The 23,482-nt window shown below is 37.1% G+C and overlaps 1 protein-coding gene across 2 annotated transcripts in view; it reads left to right on the top strand.

The window, feature by feature from the left end:
- Nucleotides 1-23,482, top strand: part of SHANK2 (SH3 and multiple ankyrin repeat domains 2) — a gene marked incomplete at both ends in the record, with an annotated part of 294,167 nt that overhangs the window by 167,115 nt on the left and 103,570 nt on the right. For both annotated transcript variants that reach the window (XM_079537510.1, XM_079537511.1), the window contains 2 exons: nt 1,546-1,628; nt 3,228-3,352. In XM_079537510.1, the coding sequence (XP_079393636.1) occupies nt 1,546-1,628; nt 3,228-3,352 (208 nt within the window). The remainder of the gene's footprint in view (nt 1-1,545; nt 1,629-3,227; nt 3,353-23,482) is intronic.

The following is a 23,482-nucleotide window of genomic DNA, read 5'->3' as shown; positions in this document are numbered from 1 at the left end:
TTCAATAACATTTAAATACTGACTAGTTTGGAAGCATAATTACATCACCATTTTAGCAATAGCATGAAGTTGTATCACTCAGTTGAATTTGGAAAGTCCCCAAAAGAGTGGTCTGTGATGCGTGAGAGATTTGGAGTTTGGAGGCTGGCCACTGGTATCCTGATCTCATCATCCTTGCCTTTGTTCAGAGCTTTAAATAAAAAGGTCACACCATTTTTTCTTTCATTAGTTTCCTCCTCCCCTTCTGAATTATTAATGGCATTGAAGGAATCTCTGTCTCTTTTTGTGCACTGGATACTTCAGTGACTAAACTCTGCACAAGACCAGTGGAAACTTTAGTTGGTTAGTACAAATCAAGGAAAAGAAAACAAAACTTTGCTTAATGCTTCTTCATGTATTAAATACTTATGTAAGTTTTTAAAGCCAGTTTACCAGTCTTTTGCAGTGCTTACAATTCATTATGATTCATGAACGTTTAACCCCTGGCACTGTGCTGCCTAATGGCTTTAAACCTAGAAAAAGTATTTTAGATGATGATGGTTATTATTATTATTTTACCTTGAGCTTATTTTTAGTAGTCAAATGTTTAAAAACAGTAAACAGTTTAAAGCTTTTACAGATTGTTGTCTGTATGTGAGATCTCATTCTGATGTGGATTTATGAATTTTCTTTCTCCTCTGTCTACTTTTTTCTTATCCAATGACAGAAAGATTCCTAAGGCTACTTTCTCTTTAAGGGCATGCTGCTTACATAAATTGTCCTTTAAACCATCGTCTTGTTTTATAATATTAATTGTTGATCAGGAGACGGGAATTATTCCTTAGAAACGTGTTTTCCTGATTGTGCATGCCTTGTTACTATTTCAATTATGCAGATTCTTGATGCTGTGGAAATTTGTGCTTGATGACGCCAAGGCAGCTGCACGTTGTTAGCATTGTAGGCTGTCAGATGATCATGTGGGATTCTTGCAGCATGCAACATTCAATAGGATTGAAAAAGGGCTTTTGATGCAAGGCATAGCTTTCAGAATATATTTGTGCCTTTTAGTTAGCTTATATAAAATCATAATATTTTATCTTTAAATTTAAAATGCTGCCTCATTTTTCTTCTGGTTGGTTTCATTTTGGCTTCACTAGAAGATGCATCTGGTACATCCACGATTGAGGAGTTTATTAATGATACTGTCGTTCAGTTCACTTACTTTTTTTCCTTTTAGAGTCCTAGCTAGCCCACAGATTACATGATCACATGCTCATTCAGTCATTCATATAGAACACAAACGACCATGCATGTTTTCTTCTTTCTTTTTCCTCTCTGCCTTTTTTCTTCTCTTTAAGTTGCATTGTCATGTTCTCTTTTATCATCAGGCTTAGTCTTTGTCTTCCCTCCGCTGCTATTTGTATATATTTTCCCATGCTTGGTTACTGCAATATTATTTGATTAACGGGCTGTGATGATGATGAACCTGCACACTGGAGGAGCAGCTACTACAGTGGTGATGAAGGGATGTAATAATGGTCGCTATCCTCGGAATTCTCTCTACAGTGACTGCATTATAGAAGAAAAGGCAGTGGTCCTGCAGAAAAAAGACAATGAAGGATTTGGATTTGTGCTCAGAGGGGCAAAAGGTATGTGCTTCTGTGTGTGTTTGTGTGATGTGCACTGGCATGAAGAAATTTATACATCTCTGAATATAAGCAGGAATTATTCTTGGTGCACTTGGTTGCTAGACAACAGGATTCTCTGCATGCTGTACTACTCAGACAGATTTTAGTGCTTTCTGTCTGAGGCAGTTTGTGTTTTTACATAGGAGAAGCACTGTATAGCCTGTAGTCGTTTTGTGGGGAGAAAGTTTTGTCTGTATTTTTACTGTGATGGTATATGTAATATTTTGTCATTTATCTGTTTTGTTATGCAGTTTACCTAAGGGAAACCTGCTTTCCTTATAAAACCTGCTTCTCTATTTCAATGACAGTCTGTTTAAATAGGTCTGTGAATAGAAATAGACAAGAGAGTGATGTTTTGTTTAAAATAGGTGTGGATTTTCGGCAAGGTGACATTGGTGCAGTTTTAGTATGAAAATATGATCTTTTTTTATATCTTCAGAAGCTGCACGTATGTTGCATGGCCTGTAGTGTGCTCATTTTGAAAGCTGTTTGTATATTAAACTGCATGCTACTTTTCTCTAGGCTAAAATCTAAAATAATGGCATTCTCAAGAGTTAAAAAAAGCATTCTATTTAATGCTTTCCTGAACTTTCAGTCCAGTTTGTTCCTTTTGTATTTTAAAAAATATATATGATGGTATGTCCCATCTCTTGCTCCCCCCATTTTTCCGTGGGTTCTCCCTTGCCTTGCTTGAGCATGAAAAATATTCCTTATCTTCATTCTTGGGACATCGTTTTTGCTCCCCCTTTTCCCGCACCTCCAAACCAGTGACACTGTAGATTTTCAGTGCTGTAAATGCTGTTCTAATTAAATAAGTATTTTTGTAGCTCTAGTAGGAAAGCCAGTAGTGCTACCTTTTAGTTAACCCATTGCCACAAGTTGACTGTGCATCAAGCAGAGGTTACTCCCACTATGCAAGCCCAACTATTTTCCTCTAATTCTCTCTGTAACAGTGAGGGCACCTCAGGTGAAAGACCCAAGGACTTTTCTGCTGGTCTGTGTACGTGACAGAGAGAGGAAAGGCTGGTTCAAGGGCTGATGTTCCTCTTTTCCTTAAGGAGTGCTTTTTCTGTTACACATATGCATATACAAAGAATTTTTCTAGAGGAAAAACTGACTTCTATCTTTTTGCTCCTGCTATCCACCCTCCTCCCTGCCTAGGTTGGCCAAATGCTCTCTTCTCTCTACAGTAAATAATTCCTTTGTAGCTGGGTGTTTCCAGAGTTAGAAGCATTTTGCCAGGCATACAAAGGTTTAAATGAAGTCATACCGAATATCTTGGAATGCTCAGAATCCAGCTATTGCCCTGTACAGCTTGATTTAGCCTATGTCAGTAAAGAAGCATGTATTTTTCTCACTAAATTGAAGACCTGTGGATTGCTATTGCAGAGATTGTACACTGTTCCCAGCATTTTGATATTCTTTGAGGCCAAGTCCCCCGCTTTTAGCACTCGTCATTTTTTAACCACAAATTTGAGTGGCCAGTAATAGGCCGTTAGTTAAGTGGCATTTGCAAGCATTTCCTAACTTTCTTTTCTAATGTGGTATTTATTTCTAAAGCTGACACACCAATTGAAGAATTCACCCCAACTCCAGCCTTTCCTGCTTTGCAGTACTTGGAATCTGTGGATGAAGGGGGAGTAGCATGGCAAGCTGGCCTGAGAACCGGAGACTTTTTGATCGAGGTAGGAGATCCTGACATCTAATTATTAGTGCTCTGCTGGGGAAAGAGCAGCTTTTCCTTTTATAGAATTTCCTTTGGAAAAAGTGTATGATGCTTCTGAAATAGCAAGTTCCATGGAGTAACACCAGTAACTATTTCACCCTGCCTATTTTTAAAACTCATGCAGCATTTAGAAAAGCAGTAAAAAGAATAATATTCAGGTTACTTGGGAGGTTTCTGTTTGTTCTCTTTGTCATTTGACAATACAGTGCCAGGGAAACATGAGGATTTTGATACTACTTTGCATTATTGAATTCAAATTCAATTTAGTTTCTATGTTCATTGCAAACTATCAATCCTCATATCTAAATATTTTTACAGAGTCACCAAAATTAATGACTTCTTGTGATACTTTTTCTGCAATCAGAAATATTGGTTTGCTCTTGGGAAACTGTGAAGATAAAACGAATGATTTTGGCTTGAAATTAGATATTTACAACTGTGTATTTTAAATACAGTCAAACACACACAAAAGTGGATTGCAATAAAAACTACTCTTTTAAGTGGCATATTTAAACAATGCCTTCATTCATACTGAAAATGTCTTTGTCTTTTCTATTTTGGAAGATTTTTGGTTGGCATGTTAGGTTTTGTTGCAGTATTTGGTTCTCCTTTCTAGTGTTACTGGACAGTTTGCAACAAGATCATGATTTGGGATTTTCTTTCCCTTTCCATACAACTCCTTCATAATCAAAAAAGTGGTGCTGTGGTTCTTCGAAAATAGGTTTTTTAGGGTGGATCAATAGAATCCCATTTGTAAGATCTGTTGTTTTATTTTTTGTAGGCTTTTTCCTAAAGGAAAAAAAATGTCTGCTTTGTTAAATATTTACTGATACTGTAGCATTTATTTCTGCAGAGCTGGCTTTTCTATTCAGGGGAGAATAGAATGTATAGCTTTCATTTGTTGCCTGCCTGAACTTCCATGGTGACTGAATTTAAATAGGTGTACTATTTAATGATACGCTTCATATTGGAACAATGAAAGAACAGGCTTTGCAGATTTTTAAAGTAAAGAGATGTGCATTTTGACCAGTGCCATTTTTCTTACTGTTGTATAGACTTATGTCTATAACAAACTGTTAGACAATACCTTACAAATTGTACTGATACCTACTCTGAGCAAGAAGGCTTTTGAAACTAAGATTTTTTTACCATGGCTTTGGAAAAAAAAGAAAAGCTTTGGTTTTGATTTCTTGATGGGCTTTTAATCTGTAGGAAGTATGAATAGTCTGTACTGACTGACTTCACAAATAGATTTAATGGTGAATAACGTGTAATTTAATGGAGAAGATTACTGGATAACTGTGCATACGAATTTTTTTTTAAGATTAATGAGAGACTCGAAGAAATCTGAGATACCTGATTCTGCTCGAAGGTTTACCAATTTTGTTGCTAATGAGAGAACTAGAATTAATTGTCCAGACAATCTCCTAGCTTTAGCTTGGAAGAGCAGTTAAGCATGCACGTGTCTTGCTGAATCAGGGCATTAATCCATACTGTGCAAAGGCCAGCATATTTGTAATTAATTTTGAAAAAAGGCACTGTTACATACAAATCAAATCAATTTCTGTGTAATTTATGTACGTCAGGTTATTCTGTTCTGAGTTTTACTATTAAGAGGAGATGATGATCTTGAGAATTCAGGCAGTTATAGGTTTTGGAGACTTCTGTATTGGAGAAACTGCAGGGTTGTTGGTTACTTTCTTGCACTGAACTGATAAGATCTTAATATACTCCACCTTGCAGTGCATGGTTACCATAGCTGGTGGATTTAGTCTGTCTTGCTGCCAAATGATTTCTTCCATGACTCTAAAGTTTGTGCTGGTGTGTATAAGTGCCACCTCAACCATTTGTAAGTAACATAATGCATTTATCACAAGTGTCACATGAATAATAAAGGAGTCAGTGGGCAATGAGAATCCTAATTAGTCTCATTTATAACACTTGCGGTAAGCGTCAAGCATTAGGAAAGTGAGAGTCCAGTTCGGCAGAGGGCAAAATGCAAGGAAGAGCAGATGTTTCACTCTTGCTTAAGCAGGTTCAGTGACTTGGGGTCATAGAGGTAAGAGGAGCCTTTTCTCTGACTGCTGAACGACAGTCTTGACAGGAAGATAGATCCCTTCTTTGGAAGCAGGAAAGATAGTGAGGGTAGGTGAATAGAAGGCATCTTTCTTTCATATTTAATTATGGTCTCTGGGACTTATAAGGGGGTAAAACAACCACAGCTGCTAAGCAAACTGAAGTAATTTGATGTAGAAGGTGTTGCACGTTAAGCAGAACAGGTAAATCGCTATGTAAAAAAGGAAGAAAAGATGTTACCTTGTTTCAGCAGGTACACAGAGTAGATATTATCTGGAAGGGGGCTGGCATGCTTTCATCTGATGGTGTTTTTATCAAATTTGTGGTTTTTCTGAGGAAAAAAAAAAAAAACCTGAAAAGCTACAAGATACTGATTTGTCCAACCTGTACAATTAATTTTAATGTAAGACTTCAGAAGCTAACGTTTCAAACTTGCCTGTGGAGATACAGTATTTAATGATTCTTCACTGAAATTTTGGATGATGATATGGCTTTTTATTCTTCCTTCAAATTTGATCATATTTTTTGTGTTAAAAAATATAATGTGTTTAGTGGATTTTCTGGATAGAGTCCAAATAAAATGTATTGAAAAAGTGCATGACTAGTTTCAGAGCTGAAACAGCTAGCGACAGCTTTCATTATATGCTTATTTTCATAAGTAACACGCAGTTAACAATCATGTGATTTTTCTTAGCTTTGGTAAACAATCAGAAATGGAGTATGACTATGACTTCAATTTTATTAAATGAAACAGGTGGTATGATTTGCCTTAGTTGCTGCTTTTTGATTTTTTACTAGGTATTTTGTTGAATCTCAATATCTGCTCAATAAAGGAGAGAAAAACAAGTCACCATATCAATGTAGGTGCTATGAAACCTGAAACGTGGAATCCATTAGAGAGATGTTTCAAAAACTTCAGCCATCATTAAGTTATACACTGATTGTGAAGCCATTGGAACTTGTAAATTCATCATTGTGACTGAATGCCTGTAGTATACGTACTCCAGTTTGTAAAGAATTCATCAGAAAATATCAAACTGAGCTGATTTGGTTTATTTATATCTTTGCAAGAAAGAGAGGCATTAGCTCTGACTATAAATCTCTCATTTATTTATAATATGTACGTGCCTAACTTTGGTTAACTTCATACAGTGTAGAAGTCAAACTGACCATAGAGGAACCATTGAATACCATTCAAAAAGATCTGTCTTACAACTTGACTCAAAGAATCCTGGGTTTAAGGGCCTCTGTTGTTTAGTTGATTTGTTTAGGCTTTGTGGCTTATTGGTTTGGTTTGGTTGTTTTGTTTTGTTTTTTAAATATTTGCTTTGATGGAGTGTATAACTGTCTTTAAATAAAGAGATCCATTAATGTAGAAGTGGGGTTTTTGTATGTGTCAGAATGTTGTTATCATTTGGTATAGAAGATATGGACTATCTTATTAAATTAAAACTCAGTGGATTATTATGAACATGTGAAGAATCTTTTTTACTTTGGGAGTGACAGAGCTTTGGAACAGGCAGCCCAGAGGGGTTGTGGAGTCTCCTTCTCTGGAGATATTCAAAACCCACCCAGATACTTTCCTATGCAGCCCACTCTTGGAAACCCACTTTAGCAGGGGTTTGGACTCTATGATTTCAAGTGGTTCTTTCCAACCTCTGTGACTCTGTGATTAAAACTACTAGTTGTATCTCTGAATGCATAGCTGTTTTGCAGGTGTTGCATGATGTAATAGATGGGGATTTTTTGTCTATCACAGTACATATTTCCTATCAAACAATATTATAATATCAGTACTCAGTAATGAAAGTAATTCTGCAATCTTTGACTAGAATAATGCTTTTCTTCTCCGAATGAGGCATTGCATTGCATTTTAATGCCATAAAATCGTTTATTTTTCCAGATAAATTGAAGTGTTACTTTTATCAGAGTAGGATGGCTACTTATTTACATCCAAATGAAAATTTGAACTAGTAAAACCAGTGTATTATGTACTTACAAAAAGAAGGAAGGCAAAATCCAAAGTTTGATTTGAGAATCAAAACAAGAGGTGATACTAGAAGAAATCTCATCACTTTTCAGTGCAGCTTGGTTTGTATACATACTGAATCATGCCAAATGGTCTGGAGTACAACTAGCTCTATCTTACTTAAAGGCTTATAGAATTCAGGAACGGAAACTTTTTTAAAAAAACAGTATTAAGTGGAAAATAGACAAAATGTATCATTTGCAGCATTATTTTATCACCTTGCAGACAGGTATATGACTATGTAAGATGTGATAAACATTCAAGAAGATATTTTGAATAACTGGAGTAATGTCAGAACGAAAGCTAAACATACATGCACATATGCACGTGAATAAGTTAGGTTCATATTTACCGATAGCTGAGATATTTATTTTATTGCAGTAAATGCTTCACACAAATTTCGTAAATTATCTGAAAACTAAGCATTTAACTGTGCTGTTGTAACTATAGCCGTTATGGCAAGCATAGCAATGTTACGCCTTATATTTGTATTCAGTGACTGAATGGATTAGCAAGGGTTTACAAAGCCTGTCACTGAGTTTCTTGAGCAATCAAGAAGTGTTTCCAACCCTAGGTAAGCTTTGATAACTACCCCAGATTTTCTTTCTTTTATGAACCCCAGCTTCTACCATCAGATGTAAATATATAAATATTTTTTTGTGGAAGCTACACGGAGGCCATTTTTTTTTCTCTTTCTGAAATAAACTGAGATTTTATTATTGTCTTCATAATAATATAGGTTATCACATTGCAGTTTTTTGCAGTTGTTTTCTGAATGTTTGTTCATATCCTCCCAGATGTCTGAACACTAGCTTGATAAGAGTAGTTTAGTAACAACTTCCATAATTTTGTGTGTAAAAGGAGAAAAGAAAAAGACTCTTCCATATTTTTTTTTTTTTTTTTGGTGGACCAAAGAGTAAAGTTCACCCTACATTGCAGTCTTGTGTTTGTTTTTTTTTTTTTTACTGTCAACTTGGTTGTTCCTCCTGTGCATGCAGCAAGCCTCCTTTCTCAAATGTTATGCAGGGGAATGGTAATACTTGTGATGGACCTCCTGAGCCCTTCTGTTCCTACACAAGATCGTATTCGGGCTTGTGTTCAACTGTACAAACAATAGTTTTGCAGATTTTAAAGAGATTTACTAAAACTGTAACAGTACTGCAGCATTTTATCACACACACACTATAGTGCATGCACACAAACATACATAATACATATAAGGAATAGTTGTTTGTATGTACGTACGTACAAACAGGTTATTGAAGTGTAGCAGGGCTCTCCCTTACATGCAGCTCTGAGGTACAGCAGAACCTGCACATCTAGAATGGGCACCACTTTTTAAAAATCTGTATGTTTAATTGATACTCTTTCATTCAACCAACCGTTCAAAGGTAATTTCTATTTAGTCATAATCCTCTTGGGAACTTTTCTAAACGATGGCTAGAAAACAGAAGTATTTTTCTTGAAATCTTAAAAAATCCTGGGCTTTTCTTAAAATGAACGTTGTCAGAGTCCAAAGGAAACATACTTTCTGTGTGTTGATTTTGAAGCTCTTACTGCTTAAGTGTAACTGTAGATGTACTATAGAAGTTGGACAGCGGGGTCTTGGAAGAACAGCAGCCCTGATGTTAGTGGTTGAGAGTCTACTGTATCTGAGCACACTCTGCCCAAGCAGATCAATTTTTCACTTGATGGAAAATTATTTTGCTTTCTTTCCACTTAAACTCAGTGGGAGAGGGTTTGAGTTTTATTTTGTTGTTTTAATGGGTAATAGCAGATGGATTAAAGAACTGTGCCTTCAAAGTGTTTTGGATTTGCACAAAAGCACAGTAGAAAAATGAGAACTCTTTGGGATTTTTCTATCTTAAATTCGGCCTCTACCCTGCAGGAAATGATGGTATTCCAAATGTGCTCAGTGTGATAATAAAAAAGATGAACCAAACTTGTTTTATTCTAAAAATACATTAATAAAACTGTTAGATTTGTTGGCATAGATGGAAAGGGGCAGACAAAAAAGAATTTGGTTCTTATAAGAGCTCAGTTATTCATGCCTAAGAAAATAATGCTTTAAAATAAGACTGAAAAGCAGAAGAAAAAAAAAAATCATTTTGTTGTTGTCAGACATACAAAACCAGACTGCAATAAAAATTCAGAAGTGTTTTTCTTTAGCCTTGATTTTACATGAGGTAGATGTTGTGCTTGCAATCTTGTGCAAGATAAAATGGCAGTATTTATCTGGTTTACAAAAAATCTAACAAGTACTTATTTGATACTGAGAACTGAATCAGCCCTAGCTCTGTGTCCATCCAATTCTTTGTGATGAGTCTTACGGCATTTTAATCTAGACCACACTGTTTTCAAGCGAAGTTTGCTAGCATTAACATTCTGAGAGATTCATTCGAAACTCATGGGACATAGGTGGAGTTTGGAGCTATCCACAGGGAGCTTTTTGACTTCTAGTGATTATGGTAGCCATTTCCCTCACTTCCTACTAAAAGATTCTCTAAAAACAGCAAATTTTTTTAAACATAAGCTGCTTATAAACATCCAGTTCCTGGCCACCTAGAAGTGCCTCCATAAATATAAATGCAGTTTTTAAGGTATAGTTAAGAAATTTCCAGAAGACATTATATTAAAATTAATTCCTCTGAAGCCTGTTGGCTTTTTTTAGTCTTTGATACTATGGAAACCTGGTTGCTGGAATGGAGCTATAAGAAAAACAGTACTTGCGCCTGATATTTTAGGGGAGATAATATAGTTTCTTCTCACTGGAGGATGTTTCTACAAATCTATGAAAGTACAGGTGAAGGGAAATAAATAAGTTGCTTTAGATGGAGTATTGATTGATAAACTCATACTGTTGAGTGGTGCAGCTGAACTATTCTAATACATGATTTTTTTTTTCTTGTTTTCAAGAGCTCTAAGTCTTTCAGTTTAAGTCTTTCCTATGTATCAAGCAACAGGAATACTATTATAGGGTGTTGCGTGTGAGGGTATATGTTTTTGTGGTTGCTTTGATTGTTTTATTTACTATTTAGTTTTTATTAATCTGAGACTGGCAATCGGCTATGTGAGACTGAGTTCACCTAGTAGTTGTGTTTCACAGAACAGAAGTCTATCCACATGTTAAAAAGAGGTTGCTTGACACCTGATTATCACATACTTTATAAGCAGTATGTACTACCCTCTCTCCCTACCTACTGCTCCTCCCTAACCAAACTTTCTATTTTTTTTAGAAATAGCTTAATTTTTGAATATTTGCAGTCTCAAAGGTGATGAATGACCATCCCTGGAGGTGTTCAAGAAATGTTTGGATTTTGTACTAAGGGACATGATTTAGTGGGGAAATGTTGCTGGTAAATGGATAGTTGGACCAATTGATCTTGGAGTTCTTCTCCAATGTTGGTGATTCTATGATTTACTGTCATCTCTGTATCTGAAAAAAGCAAACAAAAACTGGAGAATAAATGAGTATTCATTTGATTTTCTATTTTTTCAAAACTATAGCCTTTTAACATGGACTGTGGAACGAGGTTCCTAAGCTGTTTGAGATGTTACAGAGAGTCCAGGTAAAGCACTTCACGCTGGTACAGAGAGCAGACTCCCCACTGCATTTTTAGGGGTACAAATAACTGCAGAAACACTTGTAATTTGGGGAAATTCAGAATTTTTGAATCCAGGCTTCTAGTAGAAGCTCTGTGTTCCTTTTGTTACTATTTGTTTTACATTCGAATTCTATCATATTTCCTCTGTAGCAGAATGACCATGGGTTCCAGTCTAATCAACAAATTTGATTAGACTTCTGCTGAAAAAAGCAGAAGGCTTTAATCCCTTCTTCTTTTCTTGTCTGCATGTGGTGGCAAATGTAAGCAAAACACTAACTTTAACCTCCCGGTCTAATTCAGTTCCTTACACATTAGGGTATGTATTAAGAGAATAAGGATCTCTTTTCTCTCACAGATCGCAGAAGTGATAAACACGAGGTGAAGAGGGCAAAAGCATTGAGAAACAACCCAGTGATGAACTTCTTGCTGATTTTAATAGATGAAAAAGAATTAAGTTGTGGAGGTATGCTAAGCTGAATCTGAGTAAGCTGGCGGCCGTATCTCTGAGCTGTTGTGTTCCTCTGTGGTTAGTTTACAGTTATGAAGGAAAGCAGTAAGTGGGAATTTAATGAAGAAGATGGCTTCTGAAGACTCAAAGCCTTGTTGCATGTGTTCTGTTGCATTCAGGGTATTTCCTGCAGCTTGTAATTGTGGGACTCAGCACATTTATCTTGTAAGGAAATTGAAAAATACTTTAAATTCATCTGTAGTGGAAATGCTAAGTCATGGCCTGAAGCAGTGATTGAGCACCTGGTGGGAAGGCAGGGCCAACCCAGGGGAGCTCAGGTGCATGCAATATACCTGTGTGACCAGAAGGGGTGATGCCAGGATCCACTCCTTTCCAGACCTCATTTAAGGGTTGGTGGTGGAGGTGAGGGTGTCTTGCTGGAGATCCCTGCCTACCTGAGGCCTTCCAAATGTTAGCAGATTTTCTTCTTTTGTTTCTGCATCCATGGCTGCTCTTTGGGTCTTGTTCTCATTTGCTGTAGCCTGGGATTGTGCCACCCTGCTATTATGGCTGTACTTTCCATCACATTATAGCAATACACCATCACATTAGAAATAACGTTTTATATTCTACTGTAGTGCTGATATGAATCTTTTCAGAGACTTGAATATAACAATAGGAAATTATAATGCTTTCTTTCTTCTGTTACTTCATTTTTGTTCCATGCATTCTGGCAGCGATTTAGGGAGCAAGATTTCTAGTTCCCCTCACCTGGTGGTACAAAATTTTCACTAATTACATGGACTTTATTTCTCTGTGGTGGTAGTTCTACCTTCTGTTTTCAAAACAGGAGGACGTGAGGGTCTCCTCCTCCTCCTCTCTGAAGGCTTTGCTGATCAGATCATTGAAAATACTCCTAGCAAAGGAGTCAAAGTTTTAATGCAGTTTTTCAGTAATTAACTTCAAATAGGGTAAAATTGGGTAGCTAAATATTTGGTGATAAATAGAAATTTAAAAGCATAAAGATGAAATCATGGAAGAGTTTTTACAACTTTGAACAAAAAGCGTTGGTTCTCGTCAACACTTGTCATTGTACAGAGCAAAGTAGAAAGTTAAGATGGAAATGTGAAAATCCCGGGCCGAATAGGTTGCTGTGGAGAGATATTTCACCATGAAATGTCATTATTTACTAATTTAATGGTTGCTAAAAAAAACTGGCATGAAAGATGGCAGAAAAGTCTTTATGAAATAACTCAACTTGGACTTGCCCTCACGTGATGTGACAAAATGTTTTTGCTACCAACCTACACGCTAAATAGAGGTTAAGATATATGTGAAATTCAAATACAAATTATCAGTAAGTGAAGTTCCTCTTTAATTTGCGTACTAACCCATACATATATGGCAGATTAATTTACACATCAGTTTGCTTTGCTGTTAGTTTAAAAAAAAAATGATATAGTGTAGTTAAATATACTTTGTTTTGCCACTTTTATTGCACAAATAGATGTCATTAATTCATTTAAAATTATTTATATATTTTTCTAAGATTTTTTTTTTTAAAACAATAGGTTTTCTTGTTATTGTTGGTTTCAGGCTGCTAGTCACTTATTGGCCCGGGGACCTTTCAACATAAACACCATATCAGTGACACGAGGGCAATCTTTGATAGATGAATGAACCCTTTTTAAATAACAACTTTCAAATAACTTGCAGATACCCATTCTAGAAAGCTGCATATTCACAGAAAAGAAATGTATAAAACTGGATAAAGGAAGATACCAGAATTAAGGTGAACTCTCCATTTGCCTGTCTCAGCAGAACAGAATCAGATGGAGATTTTTGTTCACTTCAGTGGCATGTTACATGGTTGAACTAACACCATTGTAGCAGCCTGCCTGAGTTTAAACAGCTGGTGTATAAGCAGATGAAGAGAATTAGTGCTATCATTCAATCAATATTAATCATATTCACACATGGCTCTGCTTTAGAGAACTGAGAATGGTGAGCACTAGTGTAGTTTTATCTTAGCATTCTTTTCATACGTTTCTGTATGGCTTAGGACAGCTGTACAATTACAATTGAACTTCTTAGGCTGAGATTCAGATTTGAACAGATGCTAGTACAGGATGTGTGTGCTGGGGAAGATGTTTTTTCTTTATAATTACTTTTTCATGAAAACACAAAGTAGGTGTGTGTTACAGTTTGCTGCTGATTAGCTGAGATTACCGTTTAAGTACAGAGATTGTGCAGGAGAAGCAGATTAGTTTAATATGTGTGGCCTATAGTTTAACCGAGAAGAATGCAATCAAAATAATCTTTCCAAAATAGTGAATGTAGTTGGCATATTTCATGCTTTTTGAATACTCTAGGTAGGTCTATCTTCCACACTTTGAGTAATTATTAGAACTTTAATGTTCTATTTCCCTGAATCATTTGCCAGTCATTTTCAGAGATTTTGATTCCGTTATCTTAAAAAAAAAAACAAAAAAAAAAAAAACCACCTAATGCAAATTTTAAAATGAAACTCCTGATTCTCATCTTCAATTGTTGTTGTTATTAATCTGAAATGTCAGGAAAAAAATGTGTTAAGTCTCTGGCCTTCATGTTTTTTTTTCTTTCAATCACGTGATTGCCTTTTCTTGTTAAAAGTTGTATTTACTTGTTGGGCTCTGGCAATAAATATAGTACTTGTAATGCTAGACTGTTTATGTTTTCTGTTGGCACAGAGAAATGCCTCAATAGCATGTTCCTTTTTTTATCAGACATTTGTGTCTGTTAGTATTATTGGCTAATTTCTCATATTGGCTAGTTTGACAGTTTCTGGCATTTTTGTCCTCACAAAATCTTCTTTGTGGTTGGGATTTTTTGGCTTTTCTTGTGATTATTATTTTTTTTAATTCTAATATTTAGAATTCATTATTTTCTGTGGGTCAGGACTACTTTTTTGTCCCCTTCTGAATTTGTTTTCCAGACCATAGAGTTCTGAATGGAGAAACACTGCCTTCAATAGAATATGCTATGTTTGCACAGCAGCTTATTTTATTGTTTGTAGTATTCTCTTTTGGATGAACTGTCTCTCTTGAATTATTATTTTAATTAGTTTTGATTTGCTTTGGTTATTGTTCTCCCTTGCACATACAACAAACTGTCTTGCAGCAAAGTATACTCTGAAAGCTATCCCATTACATTTACAGACACTAAAAAATTACAGATCAGGTCCTCCTGGTGCTATTCACTGTTAACAGAGTAAGAGCTTTTTGAAGTTTATCTCGTCTAAAACAAGCTGTTACAAACTGGGAGGAGTACAAATATACATATCAATTTATTTCAAGGAAGAAAAAACACTGAGAAGGACTGCTTGGGACTTTGCTTTAAGAAGCCTTCAGTAGGTGACAATGTTAAAATCATCATGTCTTGCCAAGAATTATCCAAGCCAAAATAAACAAGGTGTTATTTTCCAAAAGATCCACACAACAAAAGAACACCCTGGCCTGTGCTTTTGTAGAAATTCCTATCTGAAGAACTCCAACCCACATTTGTGCTTTAAGCAAGAACCAGGTTGTCCCAGGTGAGGGACAAAGATGCTCACTTCCAGCAAGTATTTAAATTGTGCTGGATAAATGTGGTCTGCATGTCACTGTATATAAACTAGTTAGAAGCCGATGAAGTACCCACCTCATCTTCCTTTCTCTGCCAGGAGTGGTGGGAGCAGTCTGCTGCTGCAGAGGGGAAGCAGTGTACTTCTGCTGCACAGAGGTAAGAGGGAGACAGACAGTCCAGGTCCCTTTTCTCACAACACCGCTAATGCTGGTGGTTGCATTACTTGGATGTAGCTACTCTGCCTACCACATGTATCCATCTCTTCAGGTTGTTCATGTTATATGGCAGTTTTGGCAATCTGCCGAGATCTTTCTGAGTAATGCAAGTGATGGGAGATGATGATATTAACCCTTTTTAAGTTAGCTAAACATTGATCTTTTCTTGTAAGTTAGAGAGAGCTTGGTAACTCCCCTGGCCCACCCTTTTTCCTCCCTCCTGCCCTTCAAAATGTCACAGAAGACTGTGCATGAAGTAGCCTAAACAGAGAGGTTCCTGCTGTTATCTTCTGAAAACAGTACAAAATGACTGGGTATGTGCTAAAATGGTTTTCTTGTCTTATCAGAGTTCACAAACTGCGCTGTTATTTGGTTGTTTAAGGTGATAACTTCCAAACGGGTAGGAGTCAGTAAATCTTGTATAAAAGTAGAATTATAATCTTCTTTGTTAAATAACAGGGCTGGAAAAGGATAAACTTCCTAGGGGAAATGGTGGCATTAAAAAGAGGGTAACGGGATTCTCTATATTTTTTTGCAGCAATTTGAAAAGATAATCTATAGTTCTGTTTTCTTCTCCTCTACTGAGCTGTCAAGGGCAAATCTGAATGGCGTCCACAGTGCTTAGTGCTGACAACCTTTCTCCATTTTTTGTCTCTCTTTTGGAAGTGAAAGATTTGCATTTGCACTGTAATTTGCACAGCACTGGAATGTTTTTCTAAGGTGAACCAAAAGATAATGCTTCCTGATCTCACTATGGTATGTTTTCCAGATCATCAGGTGGCTCCATTATTATTGCAGAGAGCTGCTTACTAGAGATGCTCCTGTTATGCTTACCGTTATTAAAATATTGACAGCTTGTCTCTGCCTTAAGAACAAGACAACTGTATTTTGAAAAATGATGGACGGAGAAAGTATGAGTAAGCTACCTTTTTCAAATACAGGAAAATGAATGTGTTAAAAAAAAAAGTGTATGGGCTTGAATTTCAATGAAAAAAGCAGAAGTCCATAAACATGTTTATTTTATGAACACTACTGATATGCTAATACTTTCTATTTCATTATGAAAGTCTTCATAAAAAAATGATCTGAGATCTGTACAGAGACTCAGACAACTTTGCCAGATATCCTTTCCTGCTTTCCCTTTGCTTAGGTCAGTGTTCCTTTACTACATCCAACTGCTTTTTTCTCCTTACGTTTTCCTTTCTCTCCTTTTTTTTTTTTTTTTACTGGAAGATGTAAATTTTGGTGCTTGACCACTGTGAGCTGTATTCCATGTGGGATAGCAAGGTACATATTGTTGACATACTGTGACCTCACATAGCCTATTGAGTATCAGCCCAGCTGACCTACGCATCCTCAGGCTTGCTTGTGAGCTTCCCTGGGCTTTCTGCCTAGGAGCAAACAATGCTTGTTAACTCACTCTTGAGTTGCTAATAATTGAAGCAGCATAATTATAAAATACTTGGACTCATTCCACATCTGAAATAAAACAGCTGTGTTATAATGTTATGATCAAATTCTTTCACTGTTATATGACCTAATAAATTAGCGGTTGGGAATCGTGCATTTGTGACTCACAATCTGCCACTAATACACTAAATACACTAATTTCATCAATGGTCTTTTGGGTAAATTTCTGTGAATGGGCACTGGTTTTAGCTTTTAATAGTGCTTTGACTTTGTCTGAGAGGAAGTGTGGCTGCTTCATGCTAACTGTTCTATGAAAGCTGAGTTAGTAGTTTCTGGTCTAAAAAACCGTAATGAAGAAACTAGAAAGAAATGAGATATTTCTGTAAAGGACTGGCTTTACAAGGGACCAAATGACTCATCAATTTAGTTAGGGACATAAGCCAGCTACTAAGAGCACTCAGAATTTCCCTGGGTTGCTGCTCAAGGACCTGTCTGCATGCAATCTACTTTATGTAGATTGATTGCTCTGGAGAAAGAGTAGTACAGCAGATTGCCGACTAACTGTCGCTACAATGAGATTAAGGGTGAAAAATTAAACAATTTCATTCTTGCTAAGCAAAAGATTAATATCTTGTTTGCAAAATATAATCAGTTAAAACTACAAGCGATAAAACATCCTTCTGAATTCAGCTAAACATGATTTCTCATCAGCTGCTCAAGTACCAACATTTGGGAACTGGAAATTTAGCAGGCTGATCTGCCTTAGATGCTTTTCAAAACTAAATATATCTGCCCTGTCTTTATTTCTTTCTTTGTTGTTTTTTCATTGTCATTTTTAATTTATTAAGTATACAGACACCAAAAGGGCAGCATAATTAAATGCTGTTTGGTATTAAGAAGTCTTACTTCAAAACTGGAAATGTGAAGACAGAAAAGAGGAGAGAATTGAAATCCTGCAGAGTTAAAGCAATAGTAAATGTCACAGAAATAGATTCTGGTGAAGAACCAACTGAAGTCATGAAATTGCATGATAGCAGAAGTAGGAAGATCTGCTAGAGGTCAGCAGACCTTAAAGGTGATGGATCTGTAAAAAAAGGAATTCTTTTGAAAGAGAATACCTTTAAAATGTTATTGAAATCCTAGCTTTAGTGTTAACTGTGATGAACTTCATATATGACTGTTTCCTCCTGACTCTGAAAATAAAGGCCAAAGCTGCAATCTCTCAGTTTGCTTAGGTCAGTTGGAATCTGGGGTCTATGTCTGTCCTATGATCTCCTTTATCATACTTATGTTCTGAGATGCAGGCTCCCACCTTTCCCCTTGTGTTAGTGCTGCCATCAACATGTGATAGTTTGTGGATCGAGATGAAACGTGAAAGAAGTAAAAACTGTGGGTTCAGTGACTTGCTTAACCAAGAATCGAGAATCTCCTAGAAAGCCTCATGACTGCAGGCATTACCACTGGAATAGCAGTTTACTGTTAGAACAATTTAAGCATAAGTCTACCCTGAGGAGCAATGTCTGGTTTCATAGACACCATAGGTTTCATAACTGACTGTCAAAATGAAGAGTAACAAATCATCAAGGCAAGGTAATATTCCAAGGGTAGCTCAGATATGAAACTTCTGAATAGAAGTAGTTTCTCTTTCTTATTTGTTGGTCTGCCTTGGTAACAGGAATGGGAAGTAACTGCTTTGATGGTCTTAAAGTTGTAGAAATGACTGTGAGGACTGAACTAGGTAGCTTATTTCAAGTACAGGAGAACTGGTACTAACACTGCAAAGATCACAATTACTTGAAATGTGGTTTAAAAAAAATATCAAAACCTTGAAGAGTCAAAATAGCATATGTATAAAGAAAAATCATATTTTATGAAGGAGTCAGTGAGTATAGGGGTAATTCCCTTGACTCTTTCATCTTCACTTTGGATTTAGAGAAACAAAAGATATGCTTAGATAATAGACACCTGCTTAATAAATGAAGTGACCTCTAACTTAAAGGATAAGGAATAAGAGGTAGAAATGGTCCATTGGTTTTCAAAACAGCATAATTTCCGTAGGGCTGATCTTTAACAGGATTGTTCATTTGTTTTCAGGGAGATAGGCTATTGCCTTTGTCACTAATGATAGTATACAGTCTAGATACAGATGAAAAGCAACTTTGCAGAAAATGACCTGAAAATCCTCATGGACACCAACCTGAACATAAGCCACCAATTTGCTCTTGGGGCAGAGAACGCTAAAGGTATCCCTGGATAGCAGCAGTTCTGCTGCTAGTGGGTCAAGTAGAGCATCTTCCCACTCAGGAATGGTGAGGCCACACCTGGAGTGCTGTGTTCATTTGTGGGCTATCTGGTAAAAGGTAGACGTGGACGTAATGGAGGGAGTCCAGAAAAGGTCCACAAAGATGATTGAAAAAGTGGTGCCTCTCTCATGAGGAAAGGCTGAAAGACCTGATACTGTTCAGAAGAAAAGATTCAGAAGGGTTCTTATCACAGTATAAAGATAATCAAGGAGAGGGTGCAAAGTAAATGAAACCAGTCTCTTTGCAGTAAGGCCTGATGCCAGGGCGAGAAACTGGGGAAAAAAACTGGTTGCTGTCTGAACAGTAGGCAACACATTTTTACTGTGAGGGTGACTGAGCACTGGCACAGGTTGCTCAGAAAGCTTGTGGAGTCTCCTTGGAGGTATTCCAAAGCCATCTGGACATGGTCCTGGGCAAGTGGTTCTAGGTGAACCTGCTTGAGCAGGGGGTTGGACTTGATCATTCTGGAGGTCCCTGCCAACCTCAGCCATTCTGTGATTTTTGAGGCTACTGAAGTGTGAGCTGTGAGTGGTGAAATGTGAATGGACAGCCACCTCAGATCCAGCTGTTTTCAAATTTTTTGCACAAAAATGCAGACCAGGCATTTTTCATTTCTATTTTATGTTCTTTAAATATGTTTGTGACTGTATTTCATGGCTAGCTTAAAACATTGTATGTAACAGATGCATGCAAACTGCAAAACCCAGCAGGTATTGGGGGACAGAGAGAGTGGCAATAAACTAAATTCTTCATGTTTTACATCAGATAGCTCTAATGTGTTACAGCCATGAGAGGAGGGAAAATTGTATTGTAATATTAAGCAAAAACAAAATTCTGCTACTAATTTTTAAAATACAGGTTCATTTATTGAGGGAGGGAATTTAAATATTTCTCTTGTCCAATATGATGACAAAATCAAAAAAGTATTCTTTCCAGTAACCACTCTACTAGAAAAATGCTGTGGACAAAATTCAGCACTGAATAAAACAAGCACACACAAATAATGAGTGCAGTTTCAAAAGATGTGTGAAGGTATTTTGGTTTCGTGCTAAGTAAGGATCAAAAAATGTATCCGTAAGTATGGAAATATTTCGGTGTTGCTTCCTCCTAAATACCTATATCACTTTGTCTGAACAAATGAGGAAAAAAAAAGCCCCAAATGGTCAATAAGTGAAAGATCTCATCTCCATAAGATGTCACAAATTTTCAGTGCTATTTTGCAGAGCTGGCTGGTTGTAACGCAGCAACTGTTTCCTGGCAACTATGCAGCCCTCCAGGAGGCCCAAGCAGGCTCCTGTATCTCAGGTTGCGGGCAGCCTTTGGATCTCTGCAGGCCATGCTGAAGGCAGCAGACCCTGAGGAGTTCAGTGCCTCTTTGGTGGGCCCAGGTGTAGCCATTCCTGCAGGCAGAAGCATGAGTTTGGTTGTCAGTTGCCCATATCAGCTTTTTTTCTTTTTTCTTTTTTTTTGCTGAGATACCTCTGATGTATTAATTGGTTCTCTCTCGGCTGTACCAGCGGCTGTGGTCAGAACATTGTTTTTGTGGTGAAATGAATCTAAGCAAGCTCTCAAAGCAAAAGTAGTATGTTTGCAGGCAGGCCCAACTCAAAATAACTATTTGGAGAGAGTTAATCTAAATAAGTAAATCATTGTGCATTGTAGAAATTCTGTGTTCAATAAAATTTCTCTCCATTTACTTTCTCACATGCTAAACTAGCATTATGTGTATGAAAGTTTTTTTAAAAGCAAAATATATACATTTTCTGTCCTGAAAAAACTCACCATTTTGTCATTTGTGATACTATGTTTTGTTTAGAACCTACTCCAAACACTGCATAAACCGCAGGCATACAGCAGTCCACTTCATCCAGAGGTAGATTCCAGCGTTACAATTTGAATTCCCTGTAGCAGGGAATTTCAAGCTATGAAGTAATTTGCTACAAAAGATAGCAATTAGAGATTTTTTTATTTTTTTTTTTCATTTTTAAAGCATAATTTGTGCACTCATTCATGTGATAGTTTATTTGGGGGCTTATAATCTTCCAGAACACTGTTCTGAGACAAAACACTAGTGGTAATTCAGAAGATGAAAAGCTTTCTTCTTTACCTAGAAGACAGAAATAGAGGGAAAAAAGGAAGAGGAAATGGGAAGAATGATTACCAGCATATGAATAAACACAAGATCGTTCCAGTACTACAATTTTGTTACTAGTGCTGATGTTAAGAGCGTTGCTGAGGCTCTCCAGCAATAGTGCTTACAGTTCAGCTGCACCAGTATGTTCCGTGCTAGTCCTGAACCATTGGAAGTGATCAGAAATCTGTCCACTTTGCTTACTACCAGTATATCTACTACTGAATCACAAGAAATAATATTCCAGTTTCTTCTGAGTTTTTCTGCACAATTGGTTAACAAAATATCATGCTAGACCTACTTTTTATTTATTACTTTACAGGCTGTTTGCTTTCCCCAAGCCTCAATTGGCAGATATGGGGGTGATGCTGGCATATATACTGTACAGTTTGCTTTGCTTTTTTCAATTTATTCCCTTTTCTTTCTCTTCTTTCTAAATTCTAAAATGTCTACGGTGGATGAGTTCTGTTAATGGTCACACGTTAATAGCGGGTAACTATATACTCATTTTACAGACAGCTTCTGTATTGCTTTGACATTCATTAATGCTATTCAATCCAGAGGTACTATTTAACTCATTTTAATAGCTCAATCCAGAAAGAACCTGCTGAAACATCTGCATTTCATAAATTAAATGCCTTCTCCATGTGTAATGTCGAAAAGAAAGTAAAAGCTTCTAGGTGAGAGAATGTGGCATGTTATGCTGCAGAAGCACATCAATGTGCTGATGTCCATCATGAGTACTGAACTTCTTTGATCAGTCTTTCTCATCCCGTAATTACTATTATATTCAGTAAAATGCAAGCAGTGTCTGAATTTTCAGTTTGAATAATGGATTTACATCTCAAACAGGGATGGATTTAAGGGCTTTGGCCAGATACTGCAGAACTCAGCAGCCTGGGGAGCATGGGATGAAGTGTGACTTCTGCAGGTTGACTGGCAAAGAACAGAGCTGTGAGGCTGCATTTTATGTTCACGCTGTTCTGCCTCAACTGGTGCAGGAGCCTCAGTGCTGAGTTAAGAAATGACTGCAGATAAGATTGGATGCTGTGAGGGTTATTTGAACTTGCTAGGGCTAGGCTTTTTCCCAAACTCTTCTTGGTTTGTTATACCTATGAGTTCCATTTCTAAATGCTTTAACTTTTTTTTCTTAACATAGTTCAGTCTTATTAGTAACAGAACTGAAGCGTAGTCAGCATGTGGTATATACTCAGTGCTTCACAATTATCCATGTTCTTCAGATGATACCGAATTTCTTTCTCCCCTTTATAAAAGGGAAAATAGGAAGTAGCCACGAAATAGGAGATTACAGCCAGTTACAGGTCAATTATCTTTTGCAAGCTGTTCTTTGGTGGCGGTCCTTGGAGAGGCTTTATCTGAGTTGGATACTTTTACATAAACTTGATCATAAGACCAGCATGTTTCTGCCAATAGGACTTCAGGATTTTGCTACCAGGTTAATCTTTGAAGGATGGATTGATAACTTGTGTGCGCGCTCTCTCTATATATATGTATGTTGCTTTCTGCTTGAGAAAGGAATTAGAGCTGCATCCCACCCTTTCCATGATTAGATCTCCATCCTGAAAGCATGATATATATAATCTCTTTCTGTGAATATAGATTTAAGCTGTTCGTTTTCTTTTCTTCATCTCTGTGTTTGGGAGGTTCATTCTCATTAGCTCAAGTAGCAGCAGGAGATAAAGCAGTCTGCTCCAGAGGAAGCCTGAGGCCTGAGGTGCCCCAAACCTCTCCGTGGGGTTGCTAAGGAAACAGGAGATCTTTTTGGGGCATGCGAGGTTCGGACGGCTCTGCAGGCAGCAGCGATGCCATTCAAGCACATGGCTCCCCTGCCCTTCTGCTTCCCACAGAGAGAAATGCAAAATATGCTGGCAATCTGTAATGCACCACACCAGCCCACTCCTTTCCTTCTTCTCCGCCTCCTGCTCCACCCCCACGTGGGGGTTTTTTGATAAATCTGTCAACAAATAAATGAATGCCCTGGAATGGAGGATGGCTAACCATTTTGGACCAGACCTCTGAAATGAGAGAGAAGAGAGCAGAACCGGCAGCTGCACGTCACCTGGGGACCTGTGCAGAGATGCACAGAAGCTGACTGCAGGCAGTTGTCTTCTCCATTTTGGGAGATCTGTAGGGAATAGAAGGGGAAAAAAAAAAAAAAAAAGCAAAAAAAACCCCAGCAAACTGCAAAGCAACTTAACCCCTTCTGTTGATCCTCAATTTTTCCTGCATTTGTTTTCCTCAGTTAGAA

This window comes from Tetrao urogallus (genome assembly GCF_951394365.1).
Source record: "Tetrao urogallus genome assembly, chromosome: 6".
Taxonomy (NCBI): Eukaryota; Metazoa; Chordata; class Aves; order Galliformes; family Phasianidae; genus Tetrao; species Tetrao urogallus.
This window is presented reverse-complemented; position numbering and strand designations above follow the sequence as displayed.